This window comes from Cupressus sempervirens, chromosome 8, assembly GCF_028749045.1.
Source record: "Cupressus sempervirens isolate cs-2001-9-10 chromosome 8, ASM2874904v1, whole genome shotgun sequence".
Classification (NCBI taxonomy): domain Eukaryota; kingdom Viridiplantae; phylum Streptophyta; class Pinopsida; order Cupressales; family Cupressaceae; genus Cupressus; species Cupressus sempervirens.
In genome coordinates, this window is record NC_143125.1 from 378047006 (window position 1) to 378062493 (window position 15488).

The following is a 15488-nucleotide window of genomic DNA, read 5'->3' on the forward strand; positions in this document are numbered from 1 at the left end:
GGGACGACGCTCCCGTGTCCCCAGTGGCGCCACCAACTTGTTGCTGGGAGGGGGATGTCCTTGCGTCTCCGTTTGGAGACTTGGGGACAGGGACACATCCCCCAACCCAGTTGGGGACATCTGGCAGTCCCCCTTTTTGGCACAAAAAAAACACAATTTTTTTAAAAAAGGTTTTGTTTTTGTTGTTTTTTATTGTTTGCTAACCCTGGGGTATGTGGGGTCCATTTAGAGGTCAAAATCTCATTAAATCTCTATGTTTTCTCATTTATATTCATTTCATAGTTTTCTCATTTTAGCAACAGTAGCAAGAAGAAAAGTTTTCATAGTTTTCTAAGTTTGTAGTTTGTATTTGAAACTTGAATATTTGAAGTTTGAAACATTGAACATTGTGACCATATCATGGTTGTTGCTATTTGATGTAATTAAGTGTATGATGTCATTGAAGGATTGATGAGATAATGATACTCATACTTTTGCTAAATTTATAATATGATATATTATAATAGATATCTATGACTTTTAAGTTTTGAATTTGAATCTTCTCTTTATTATTTAAGTTATTTGATAGAAGTTAGAAGTTAGATCCCTTTCATAATTCATTGTTCACTGTTTAGTGCAATGTAAAACAAAAGTAGCAATAGCTGATTTGATGAACATATACTTCATATTTATGTCTTATATTTTTATACATCTTTTCATAATTAGCATTTTAAGTATCATATGTATAGTAATATACTATATACCCCCCGTCCCCCCCTCCCGTCTCCTGCTGCCATCCCCTCGTCGTCCCCAAATTGAGGCCCCTTTGTCCTTGTCTCGAAAACTTGTCCCCCCATCCCCCTGTCCCCGCGCCCCCCAGGCTGGTGTAACTATGTATTGTTTAACTTTATACTCCTATTGAATATTTGAATTTGAATATGTAATGGTGAAGTTGCAAGTATCATACTATCAAATGTTTTAATCTTGTATATTTCTTTCATTTCTTTGCACATATATATATTTAAAATATACATGTGTGCATCCATATGCATCCACATCCCCTCCCTCCAAAAAAAAAGAAAATTGCGCATCCATGCACCCGCATCTGCATCCAAATCCGAATCGTAATTTAAATTATTTGTTAACACTAGTCCCCAAATTTCACGTTTGTATTCAGAAATACATCCTTCTGTATGCTTAACCCCATGCTTGAAACCTGGACCTTAATACATAATTGTGTTAAGAATATTAACCTGATCACCTATAGGTCTGATAGTACAGACCGTAATTCTTCTTCTTAGTATAATATATCTCTAAATTAGCATTTTATATATAACTCTAAGGGCTGGCGACTTCTCAGGAAACAAGAGTATAATGTTTAACTAAACTAATAAATAGTTAGTTAAGTGTTATTAGTTATGTCTTCCATGAATCGCCAACTAGGAAGGAGTTTGATTAGTGCTTATTTAGGAAGGGTTATGTCCCTTTAAGGGACATACCCTTTAGGAAGGATATATTATTAGGTTGTAGATGCAAATTAAAGGACATAGTTACATCAGTCTGCTTCTCTAAGTATTTACATTCTACGATGTATATCTGAGATACTCCCTCACAATAAAAGGTTAAATATTCAGTACTGGATCTGCATCATAATAAGCACTAACTTCATCAGATACTCAAAATTTTAGAAGACCATTCTCAACAAATAAGATTGGATTAAAAGCCTGATTCAGAGACAAGGATTAAGTAGAAACTTTACATGGTATCAGAGCCAAGTTATCAAACCTAGGGCTCTACAAAATTTAGTTATTAGACTTCATATATATTTAGTAATTTTCTCCGATCTTCAATGGCATACACAATTAGACCCGAGGACAGGTTTGATGGGAAAGAACACTTTGAAGCCTGGAAATTCAGAATCATGATGATTCTTGAAGAGAACGATGTAAAACAATTTGTTGATGGAGCATCCAAACAACTCTTAGTTGAACCTCACAAATCCATATGGAGCAAAGGAAATAGAAAAGCTATTCAAATCATTTTGGATGGAGTTAAAAATGATATTGTACCTATGCTTATAAAACATCAAACTTCCTTTGATATGATGAATGCATTACGAAATGCATATGAAGTAAACAATGCAACTAGGGTTCTTGCACTAAAAAGGCAATTGAATTACATTCAGATAAAGAAAGGAGAATCAATAAATTCTTATTTCCTAAGAGTTGCCGGCATTAGAGATGAATTATCAAGCATAGGAACCATCATTAGTGAGACAGAATTAATGCTTATGGCTATAGATTGATTGCTAGATTCATGGGAGACATTTGCACAAGGAATAAGTGCCAAAGATCAGCTTCCATACTTTAACAGACTCAAGAATGATTGTCTTCAAGAGGAATCTAGAAAATTAAAGAAATGAGAGAAACCAAAAGTAGAAGATGAAGAACTTCAAGTTCTTAATGCAAACTCCTACAAGGGCAAGAAGAAGCATTTCAAGAAGAAAAAGGGAAATCAAAAGAATGGAAAGCCCAAGAAATATTTATCTAAAATAAAGTGTTTCAAATGTGAAAAATTTGGACACTATAGATCTAATTGTTCTAAAAATTCCAAACAACATGCAAATTGTACAAATGTCATTAGAGAAGAAGATACTTATGATCTTGAGAACCATGTTTTGTATTCCTCTCTATCAAATGAAATTTCAAATAAAGCATGGGTGATTGATAGTGGATCTTCTAGACATATAATGGGTACAAAAAAACTCTAGATTCTTTATTAGAGAAGGTTAACGGTGAAGTTACCATTGGTGATAACTCAACACACGCCATTGAAGGAATTGGAAATTGTACTTTGAAACTAAAATCAGGAAATACTCTTCTTCTTAAAGGTGTACTCTATGTACCAGGGATTAAAAGAAACCTGATCTCAATTACAACACTTGAAGATGATGGACACAATGTTGCATTCGTTGACGACAAAGTATTAACTTGGGCTAAGAACTCTTCTATCAAGAAAACAAAGTTAATTGGTCAAAGAAAAGGATATTTGTATGAATTAAATATAGAATATAGTTGATCCATTCAAGCCCTAGTCCACGAAGCTGTAGATACAAATGAAAAATGGCACAAAAGATTAGGGCATCTAAATTTTAAAACCTTATCAACTATGGAGAAGATGGTTACTAGATTACCCAAATTAAATAAAGACCATCCTAGTATTGCAAAGGCTGTGCTTTGGGTAAAAGCATCAGAAGTCCCTTTCATGATAGTATTAGGAAAACAAATAATGTACTAGAATTAATTCATTCAGATTTATGTGGACCTATGTTTGTTCCTTCTCTTGGAGGATTCTGGTATTATATCGTGTTCATAGATGACTTCTTCAGGAAAACATGGATTTATTTTTTAAAATGCAAGGAATCAGAAGAAATCCTACAAAGATTTAAAGAATTCAAAGCATTAATTGAAAATTTTTCAAGACATAAAATTAAAACCATTAGAACTGATAACAGGAGAATATACCTCAAACTTGTTTAAAAGGTTTTGTAAAGAATCAGGGATTAAGAGGGAGTACACTGTTCCTTATAACCCAGAGCAAAACAGAGTAGCAGAAAGAAAGAATAGGACAATTATAGAAGTTGCTAGGGCTATGATTTTTGACCAAAATCTAGAATACTATCTTTGGGCAGAAGCCTCTTGTACTGCTGTATATATTCAAAACAGAAGCTCTCACTCCTATTTTAAAGATTATACCCTTGAAGAAGTATTTACTAAAGTAAAACCCAATAGAAGTCATCTTAGAATTTTTGGATGTCCTGTATATATCCATGTTCCAAAAGAAAAGAGAACCAAGTTAGAACCCTCTGGGAGGAAAGGTATTTTTGTAGGTCATAGTGAAACTTCTAAAACATATAGGAATTTCATACCTGGACAGAAAACCATTGAACTCAGCAGAGATGTAATCTTTGAAGATCTTGCATTCAAGAGAGCAATAAGTTCTGATGAACCTTCTCCGTTATCTAGTTCTGAAAGGAATAGTGAATTTGGATCCCAAAGGGAGAACCTAGAAGAAATTGAAGATGAAATTCAAAATATGAACCTTGAAGAAAATTCAAAGAAAAGACCACTTTGGGCCATAAAAACAGTTGAAGCAGCTCAAGACTTTGCTGCACCTTTTGGAACAGTCAAAGAAAGCAAAAGACCTAAAAGATTCTCCGGTTATACTATAAAGATGAGTGATTTATCCAAAATAGAGCCAACCAATCCTTTTGATGCTCTTAAACATACAGCTTGGAAAGAAGTTATATCAGAAGAATACCAATTTATTATGAAAAATGATGTTTGGGAAATTGTTCCAAGACCTAAAGGAAAATCTATTGTTTCTTCCAAGTGGATATTTAAATTAAAGCATGTTGCTGACGGTAGTATTGAGAAGTATAAAGCCAAATTTATAGCTAGAGGATTTTCTCAGAAAGAAGGGATTGATTATGAAGAAACCTTTGCTCCTGTTGCCATATATACCTCTGTAAGAGCAGTCTTAGCAATTGCCCCATCAAAGGGATGGAAGGTACATCAGATGGATGTGAAAACAACATTCCTAAATAGAAATATTTGAGAAGAAGTATATCTAGAGCAACTTGAAGAATTTGGAACTCATGATCCTAACACTTCTGTTTGTAGGCTCAAGAAAGCTCTCTATGGACTTAAACAGGCTCTTAGGGCTTGGTATGAAAGAATTGATAAGTATCTCACCAGCTTAGGATTCTCCAAGAATGAAGCTGATCCAAATTTATATTTTAAAAGAGATAAAGATGATATGGTAATTTTGATACTGTATGTCGATGATTTACTAATAATAGGTGATGATCACCTTATAGATCAGTGTAAGAAAGATCTAACTATATAATTCGAAATGAAAGATTTGGGACTCCTTCATTACTTGCTAGGATTGGAAGTACGACATAATTTTGACAGTATCATACTTAATCAAGGAAAGTATACATCAGACATTTTGAAGAGATTTGGAATGTGGAATTGTAAACCTATGTCTTCTCCAATGGAGACTAATCTACATAAACTTAAGCAGCAACAGAATCACCTTCCATAGATTCTACTCTCTACAAACAGATGATTGGGTCCCTTATGTATTTAGTAAATACAAGACTGGATATTTGCTATGTAGTTAATGCCTTATGTCAGTTTATGTGTGAACCAAAGGAGATTCATCTAGTTGCAGTTAAACACATTATGAGATACTTACAAGGCACTCTTAATTATGGACTCAAATATGAGAAAGTTGCTTTAGACTTATATGGATCCACTAATTTAGATTGGGGTGGAAGTGTTAAAGACGGGAAAAATACTTCAGGATGCTGTTTCAGTTTAGGATCAGTAATGATATCTTGGATATGTAGAAAGCAGTTTTCATTAGCACAGAGTTCCACAGAAGTCGAATACATTGCAGCAGTTATGGCCTCTCGAGAGGCAATCTGGCTAAGGAAGTTATTTGTGGGATTATTTAGGCAAACTATGAATCCCACGATTATTCATGGTGATAATCAAAGTTCCATCAAGCTCTCAGTGAATCTTGTTTTTCATGATAGGTCGAAGCATATTGAGATTCCTTACCATTATGTAAGAGATATGGTAGATAGGAATTTTGTAAAATTGGAATACATTTGCACTGCAGATCAAATAGCAGACATAATCACCAAACCTCTATCTAGAGTAAAGATAGAGCATTTCAGGAGGAAACTTGGTATGGTTGAGTTGTAATCCATTTGTATTCTTTTGATTATTAATAAAATAATTTTTATTTTGTCAGGCTATTGACTGTTACGGGCTCCACCATGCGTATTCATTATTTATAGAGGTGACGATCTCTAAAATAATGAATACTTGTATAAAAGGCATTATGAGAGATGGCGATCTCTTAGATAATTTACTAAATAGTAGATTTTACTGTAAGATCTAGATGAGTTTTTAGATGATATTGTGATGTTGACATTGCTGTGTTCACAAGTCACAAATTGGATAAAGGAAGAATCTTAGTATTCTCCAGGTTTATCCTACATTCTGGTAAATTTTATAACTCAGGATCTTGTTGTGATATAGAATTACCAGTTTCTATGAAATCACAGCTTGGATAAATGAAGAGATTACTCTTCAGATTTATCCTGTATAATATCACTAGTAGCAGTGATTTGTGATGTCACAGGTTTAGTAATATGACTTTGTATCATGTGTTCTATGATACCACATACTAAGAAGAATCAGACAGATAGAGTATTAATTCTTGCTTATTCATTTGTATTGGTGTTGCTAGATATAATATCTCTCTGTAGGATTATCAGGTTAAGAGGGAGTGTTAAGAATATTAACCTGATCACCTACAGGTCTGATAGTACAGACTGTAATTCTTCTTCTCAGTATAATATATCTTTAAATTAGCATTTTATATGGAACTCTAAGGGCCGGCGGCTTATCAAGAAATAAGAGTATAATGTTTAACTAAACTAATAAATAGTTAGTTAGGTGTTACCGACTAGGAAGGAGTTTGATTAGTGCTTATTTAGGAAGGGTTACGTCCCTTTAAGGTACATACCCTTTAGGAAGGATATATTAGTAGGCTGTAGATGCAGATTAAAGGACACACAGTTACATCAGTCTGCTCCTCTAAGTATTTACATTCTGCGATTTATATCTGAGATACTCCCGCATAATAAAAGGTTAAATATTCAGAATTGGATCTGCATCATAGTAAGCACTAACTTCATCAAATACTCAGAATTTTAGAAGACCATTCTCAGAAAATAAGACTGGATTAAAAGTCTGATTCAGAGACAAGGATTAAGCAGAAACTTTACAAATTGCTGTGAAATTTTTAATGCCGAGGAACTAGTCTCTAATATTTTTGGTGTGAGTTTAGCATTTAAATGGTTGGTGCATTTTAAATAAATTTGCAGCGATGGCATGAAGCGAGAATTTTTATATTTGGTTTATGGCATGGCATTCTAGTCAAATCCGTTCATGTTAACATTACATTACTTGACGATTTCTGAATTGTATTTGCTAAGCTGGATAGCTTTGTGAAGGTTCTTAATATTCCAAAATTGTAATAAGTTTTTGACATTAATTTCCTCAATATTAAAATATGATAATTTGTTTTTGTTGATTTTGCAGTCTGTCCTTTGTCATTTGAGGATACATCAGCAGTAGTTGAAGCTTGCAGTGGCTCATTTCCTTCTAATTCTTCATGCTGTAGCACTGTGAATAACTACATTTTGACAATGCAAAAGCAAATGCTAATTACAAACAAGCAAGCACTGAACTGTGCTACAGTTTTTGGATCCATGCTACAGAAAAAGGGGGTTGCTACAGATATTTATGAACTGTGTGATGTTGACTTAAAAGACTTCAGCCTTCAAGGTACTTTTAGCCTCATATGTCGAAGATTTCACTGCAGTTTTCTCACAGATTAGAATTTACATTTTCTTTAAATGGTTGCTAATTTTATGCTTCATTACTGGTGTTGCATGGGGCACAATTGAGAGCAGCAACTGGGCAGCAAGGTATAAATTGTTCTTTTTGTTGGTCTATTGTATAGCTAATAAGCCTTTATATATAAATATAAGGTGTTACTTATAATGCTGAGGATTTTATATGAAGGTACAATTTAAGCATAAAAGTTGGTCTTAACTCTCAATCTTCTAGATTACAGTTAACATGGCTGTGATAAAATGTAAGAGTACGACCACATTTATTATAAATTTTTCCTGATCACATGATCTTGCTATTATAATTCCACTCAGGTTGCCTACTCCGGAGTTTACCAACAGATGTGGTGGTTGACAGTTCTTCTGGTGTTAGTTTTACATGTGACTTGAGTGATAACATTGCTGCTCCCTGGCCTTCGTCTTCTACCATGTCATCCTTATCTACTTGTGCCGCAGGTGTGCATCGCTAATGTAAAGAGTTTCTTGGAACTTTTATTACTTTTTAAGCAAGTATGCTGAATTTTAAGTCTATTATTGCAGCAGCTTCATTGCCGGCATTGCCAACTTCTGAAACCTCAGACTATATAGGTAAGCAAATTTATGTTGTAATTGAAACCCTGCTTTAGTCAAAGGAAATTATAAGCTCTCTCCCTTATTTTTTCTGGTTGCATTCATGTTTAATTACTGTCTTTAATGCAATGATGTTTTCCTTGTGCTAGCATTTAATATTATTTAAGCTATCACTGAATTCTGGTTGGGTTCGCAAGGTTAAATAGCATTTTGAGTGCACTGGGTGATGGCTAATGATGTTACTCGCATTTTGAGGAGTTCTCATTTTAGTTGTTACTAAATTGCATAAGATTGGAAACATTGGCATGTAATTTGAAAATATCAAGAACCAATTGATCGAATCCATTGAGACTACTGTTTCCAGAGAGCTCTTTTAATAAAAGTAAAATATTGTGAATAGATAAGTAACATGCGTTTAAATAAATTTTTTACGTGATTTTAGGACACCTGTGCAAAAATGTTATTCTTTTGCAGTCAACTATGTATGTAAGCCAAACTTATCAAAATATTTCATCGTTGCATTTCATGTAACAACTTTGTATTGAAGTTGAGAAACATATTTACCTATTTTCAAGTAGACTGCGTGTGTTTTCATTGCTTTTATATGCTCTGATTTTTCATGACATTGGGAAAGTTGCAGGTGATTGCAGCATCGCTGTAGAATCCTACCTTATCAGTTCACTCTGCATCCTTTTCATCATATTCTTGTAGACAGGTGTTGCTGGAAATGTAATATTATTCATTTTTACATCTATATGGACACACAAGCTAGGTAGAAACTGGTAGTTGTCCCTTCACGGGCTTTACTTGTAAATAGAATTGAGTATAGGCTAGGTGTTAGTTTATTATCTTACAGGCATCCTTGCTGCCTTTGTTGGAGGTTTTTGACCCATTAGCCTCGAAGTGTATTTTACTGTGTACGCATTATGTTAGCACTGCTATTGGTGCTACAGCCAAAGTTACATTTCTTGTACAGTGAGCTCCTTTTGAAATACCACCTTCTTTGGAAGTTTATTTGCAGTGTTTTTTCTTTCTGTACATATCATGGCAGGGGTGGAGGATAGCTTGCTAGATCCTCTTGCATGTGGCTTCTAATATCTGCTGCATGCAATTATGGCTGTTTTGGCGACAATGGGATATGAAATTTTGAGCATATAAGATTCAGGAATTACATAAACTAAAATACTCACTGTTTTGTAACAGCTATCCGTGCTTGTGCAGAATTTCTCCTTTCATCTCATTGGCTTCATTGTGAAATCTGCAAGAACTTTATAAATCTTTTGTGAATTACCTGCTTGAATAGCAGAAACAAGGATCTGTATAACATATGTATAGTCTCGTTTTAATCTCTACATGATAGTAAATGTTTTTAAAAATAATATTTAGAACATGTGCTTACCCTTGCTGTTTAAGAAAACTATTTGGCTCAAGCAGCAGTTGGGCAAAGTTTGTCCCGTCTTTTTGGAGTTACCTGAGGGTGCTTATGTGATTGTTTTTTTATTGATTAGAATTTGCTCATGCAAATACAAAGCTTTTGCAGGGAGCAGGCTATTTCAGGGCAAAAGGCAAAATCACGGGTCCAAAAATACACCTAAAATTATGCTTATTGGTGTAGTACAATGCAACTCATATTTATGTGGTCTCTTTTCTTTTTGTAAAGATGCTATGGAGAATATATAAATCTATCACAATGGATGCCGTGAAAGAAGTGTATCTGTGTTTTTTATGTTCGGCAAATAGCACGTAAATGACATCAACAAGACTGATCAGTTTAAGGAACCAAAGAGATCACAGCTTTAAACTATCTTCATTTCGCTTTCAATGTCTGATCTGCTGCTTAGCAGTTTGGTTTAAACTTTATTTTATCTTTGTAAAATAAATGATGCATGTTGAAACTTAAGATGAATCTTATATTTTATTGGGCATCCTATCCTTGGAACGGCTGACATACCCTCATAATTTTGTATAGAAACTATGAAGTGACTCTCATAATTCTTTTGTAGATATTAGAAATACTTGAGATTTCTTTCCTTGCTTTGGTAGTTGAACTGTGACACCGTGCAGATTTGTATGCATATTTACACCCAAACGAATTTGCCAGGGCCAATAATTACCGGACATCTCAATAGTCAGATGGGAATCTATTCATAACATGTATAGTTGAAATAACACGACAGAGAATTTATTAACGATGCCCTCAAATTCGCACGTAACTTCATAAGAAGAAGTTGGCTTTTGACTTTCGATCTAACAGAGGACAGTAGTCCCTTGTGGCTAAAAGAAGATGATGACAATATCAGCAAACAGACTTCTCAGGATGAAAAAGGTGGTGTCTCACTTTGGCGCTGAACTCATAGGGCTATGCAGCCTCCACGGGTTGTGTGTAATGGTATGAAGATGCGGCTTAAATCAGAGAAATTTACTTGCAAAATGTATAACGAACCCACTGTGGTAGACTATGTAATATGTTTGCAATCAATCATCACTAAAGTAGTTGATTTCAGAATTAAACAATGTCCCATAGAACTAAATTGAGACCATATGCCTCTTGTATTAAATACAATATGAAAGTCAAAAGACTTGAAAGTGATCAGGTCCTAGATAAAAGCACAAAAGGACATAAAGAGGGCAAGGTTCTTGTAAACAACGATGATAAAAAGATATTTTGCACCGCTCTTGAACAACAACTCCAAATGCATAATGACATCGAGAATATCAAGGAAAATAGTGATAAAAAAAATCATCAGCAGTAGTTCTCTAATCCCACTAATTAAGGAAGCACTAAAGGGTTGCAAGAGAACAGGGATGAAGAAGAGCATCTCAAACACCTTTCTTGCTAATCCATGGTATGACGAAAAATACAAGGTCGCAAAACAGGAAATTTAAAGGGAGAAAGGAAAACAAAACAATCATAAGAGAATACAAACAACTAATCAAATGCAAAAAAAGAGAATGTGATTAATCAAAGGAAGGAGCTAATCATGTTAGGAAAGCACAATCCAAAAGATTTTTGGAGGAAGTTACAAGAAGCTAAGGAAACATGTTGGAAATAAAATTATGGATTCTTAGTGATCAGAGTATGCAAAGACTCTTTATGAGAGATTAAAGGATGAAGTTTCACTCTCCACAACCAACAATTCGGATGAACTATTTTCTGATGAAGACATTACTCTAGGGATAAGGAGATTAGCGAGTGAAAAAATTCAAGATATTGATGGGTTGCAGGCTGGATTTTTAAAGCGGGGGACAAATTTGTTGACTCCACACATTAGAGAGATTTTTAATATGGTCACACAAGGTTGCTTTCCCATGGAGTGGACTACCAATGTAGTTATTCCTCTCCATAAGAGCTAGGATGTCAACAACCTTTTCAACTACCACACCATCATGTTTAACCCCCTATTAAGTAGACTCTACAGGAGTATGGTAGAGCAGAGAATCAATACATGGGCAAAAACAAAAGAGAAAAGAGCTATGGGACATGTGGGTTTCAAACCAAAACATTCCACCACTGATCACTGCATTACCCTAAGGTTCCTCATAGAAAAAACGTGGGATAAACAGGGGGATGAAGCTTTTTGTTACTTTGTTGACTTTAAGAAAGCTTTCGACACTGTCCCTAGGGATAAGTTATGGAATCAGATGGAAGAATTAGAGGTTCCAACAGAGTATAGAGTCGTTGTTTATAAACTTTACGAACAAGTTAAAGCGAAAATCAAAACCAAAGTGGGCATGTCGGAATGCTTTGGCAGTTACAGGGGTCAAACAGGGATGCTCGTTATCGCCTACCTTGTTTGGCCTCTATATTGACAAGTTAGAGGAGTGACTAAACAAAGCCAACAAAGAGGGAATTTAGTAGGCTGAATATGTGATCAGATTGCTTTTATATGCCAATGACTTCATTCTCATTGCTAAAACAACACAAGGGTTAAGAGAGCATTTGAAGAATTTAGAAACCTTTTGCACGGAAGTAGGAATGGAGGTCAACACTTCTAAGACCAAGATCATAGTCTTTTCCTTGAGGAAAAGAAAATAACAATGCACTTTCATATTTAATGAGTGTTAGAAATTGTAAAAGAATATAGGTATTTGGGATATATTTCTAATACTGGCTTAGTTGGGAAACATGCAGATAAAAAAGGATACAAGAGGGATGGAAGACATCTTATCTTTTTCAAAACAGGTGCAAGACAATAGAGTTATGGGATTGGAAGACTAAAAAAACCCTCTTTGGGTTGTTGGTGATACCAATTATTTTATATGGTAGTGAGGTATGGGGGAGCAACGTATCAAACCATAAATGGTGACAAATTGAAAGGATTCATAAATACTTCATCACAACTAATCTCAAAGTCAAATCCACAGTCCCATACGAGATTATTTTAGCGGAGGCGGACATGTTCCTGATGGAGGCCTCGGCAATTGTTAGATTGCTGAGCTATCTAAAGAAGGTGAGTAAAATGGATGCACATCGCTGGCCTAGTAGGGTGGTTGACAGAGAATTGGCTCGTCGGAGGAAGACATGGAAGAAACAAAACAATAAATGGTTCAATAAGTGGAACATTGACTACCAAGAATGCTCAGAAAACAATTCTAAATAAAAAAATGAGTGGCAGGAAAAGTTAGATCTGTCATGTGGGCAAACCAGTTAGGTAGAAAACAAAACCTATTATGTCAAAGAATTTAATCCCACATGCGAACATGATGACAAAGAATATTTAGGAGCCGAGATCAAAGGAAAAACAAAAATTTTAATTGCTCAATTGAGATCTGGTTTGCATCGTTTGAGATGTGAAACTGGTAGATGGAAGGTTCCTAAGGAAGAGTGGAAGGACAAAATTTGTAGATTTTGTAACAAGGGTGTGGTGGAAATAGAGTGGCACTATCAGAAAGATTGTATGGCATACAAAAACATTCATAGCTAACACAAATAAATGTTAAAAGTGAATGACATAAAAAACCTTTTTGAAGGACAAATAGTCCTCAAGGGGCTATTTTACTTATGCAGATTCACAACAAAAGAGACAGGCTGGAGAAATCACATCATATTGACTAGGAGTTCTATGTTGGGTCCATTAGGCTTATGGCCTCGTGGACGTCATTAGAATCTTTCATTCATTTATTCACAAAAGATGCAAGAAGCCTTTGTAGTCTAAGACATTATTTGGGGTTAGTTTCAAAAATGATGTAACCGTTAGCAATGCATTTGTCAAATTATATAAAAATTAGAAAGTTATTAGCTGATAGACTTTTGCTTGGGCGAGAGCCCGCCATGTTTTCCTCATGCTATTGCTTATGATGATAGGAAAATTTGGTGTGCAGTTGAAAAATAACATGTAAAAAGCGGTGGTGGGTGAAAAAGCCTTCATTCCAATTTCTCACTTGTCACTTCAAACTTACTAGCCGACATGATGACCACCCAGATGCCCCAATTACCCCATAAGAGAGGTAGTGACTATTGGGGCATGAAAAACATCGATGTTACGAAGGGAAAACACAAAGATTGTTTAAAAAAGTTGTGAAAAGCATTGTAAGCAAAACGGTTCTCGTGGCTACATAGCCACTCCCCAAGAAATAATATTCATGTCAATAATCTTATCATTATTTGTCTTCTCATATAGGCTATGTGTGACGAGGTATAATTAAAAAATGCTTTATTGATGATAGTATGCAAAGGGGAAAAAAGTCTTTTTATTAAATTAAAATTAATATTTAATCATAGTAAAAAATTTATAGTTGCAAAATATTGAAATAAATAAAATAGTAAGAAATAATGTTAGAGAGTAAGAAGTAAATTTTGAAAGATTTTAAAAATAAATATATTAATAAAATTATTAATACATTTTAAAAAAACTAAATAAAATAGGTATGTTATTTAAGCAATACATTAGTAGTGCATTATTGTGAAAAGAAATAATGAATTATTTTTTTCAAAAATGAATTATTGTATAAAGTTGACATTTTTGTTATATTCTATTGTAAGAGTTTTAGTTTTTTTTTTAAAATTATTTTTTTGGAATGTATATGACTTCATATTCATATATTTTGATGTAGTTTTAATGTTTCTAGATTAGTTAAAATGATCTTTTCAACTCTGTATTGTTCAATTGTTTTAACAAAAAAAAAAAAAAAAAGTGAAATCAAGTCGTAGAATAATTTTAGATGAATTTTATAGAGGAATTGGTCTCCTCGTCATTTAACCTAGATTTTTATTATGTATTTCTCACCTTGATTTATGTTCAATGTTTAACATGGTGTGTTGACATTAAGTTTCAATAAGAGCTTACTATGTTCAAGATATTTTGTAAGAAATTCTATTGCTTATGAAATATATCATTTGGATGTAATAAGTTTCATGTGGAACATTCATTCTTATTAAAAAATAGATTTACATTAACAAATACTAATTAGAGTAAGATCAATAAAGATGAATTGAAAACATATTTGCTTCCTTTAAAAAATAAATTATTTATAACCTTCTCTTCACTAGTACAAATGTATCTTTTAATAATTTTATTTTAAATATACTTTTCAAAGGTCTAACACACATACTATGTTGTGTGTTAGACCTTTGAAAATATATTTAAAATAAAATTATTAAAAGATCTTAAATGTACAAATATGTGAACAAATATTAGATGTCAATAAATATTAAGAGATCATAAGCTTTTTGTACAAAGTTCTTTCGTGAAAAATAACCTTATTAAATTCTTTAATAAAAGAAGGCTCAATGAATTGTTATCAATAATTATGCAATACGGCCTGTTCATGGGTGTGTTGGGGTTAATCTAATCTCGAAAACGAAAAATGCACTATGGATACCTCTAGAGGAGGGACAAATCAAAATAAATTTTGACAGGGCTGCAAGGGGCAGCCTAGGTGTATCAAGATGTGAATGTATGGCAAGAGACCACAAATGCAATATCATTGCATTTACAACCAAAAGATTGCTGGATGAAACAAAAAATATTGCAAAATGTTTTGTTCCTAAGGAAACTTTGTAATTAGGAGTAAAGATCAGAGGTGGAAGAATACATTTTGAAGGTGATTTAGATCATCATCTATGGCATCAAGAAAGGAAAGATGTAAGCATGACATTTGGACCAAAGCATTAGGCAAATTAAGGAGTTGCTATTGGACTTTGGGGATTTTAAAGTTTCACATTGTTACAGGGAAGCAAATAAAGTGGCGGATCGGCTAGCCAACTTAGGTGCCAATTGGGTCCTCAACATATATAATTTGTGAGGACTTCCGCCACCTTGGAGAGTAATTTAAGATAGAAAAGTAGACAACCATTAGTGTAGATATCCAAATCATGGTACTCCATTTTGGATGTTTGAAACATTATGTTTTAGACTCACAAGGACATTAACCACCCCAGGGTATGCATAAACGATCATGATTTCAAAGCATCCTTCATGCGTGGCAAAGATGTGTGGTT

At 34.0% G+C, this 15488-nt stretch overlaps 1 protein-coding gene across 4 annotated transcripts in view; it reads left to right on the top strand.

Annotated features, from left to right (window-relative positions):
- Positions 1-9067, top strand: part of LOC149542885 (GPI-anchored protein) — a 44348-nt gene extending 35281 nt beyond the window's left edge. The window contains exons 4-8 of one of the 4 annotated variants that reach the window (XM_089797800.1): positions 7164-7409; positions 7538-7552; positions 7793-7933; positions 8021-8065; positions 8682-9067. In XM_089797800.1, the coding sequence (XP_089653926.1) occupies positions 7164-7409; positions 7538-7552; positions 7793-7933; positions 8021-8065; positions 8682-8758 (524 nt within the window). In that variant the 3' untranslated portion in view covers positions 8759-9067. Of the gene's footprint in view, positions 1-7163; positions 7410-7537; positions 7553-7792; positions 7934-8017; positions 8066-8681 lie in introns of all 4 variants that reach the window. The other 3 variants (XM_089797799.1, XM_089797802.1, XM_089797801.1) reach the window with 3 other exon arrangements.
- The last annotated feature ends 6421 nt before the right edge of the window (positions 9068-15488 follow it).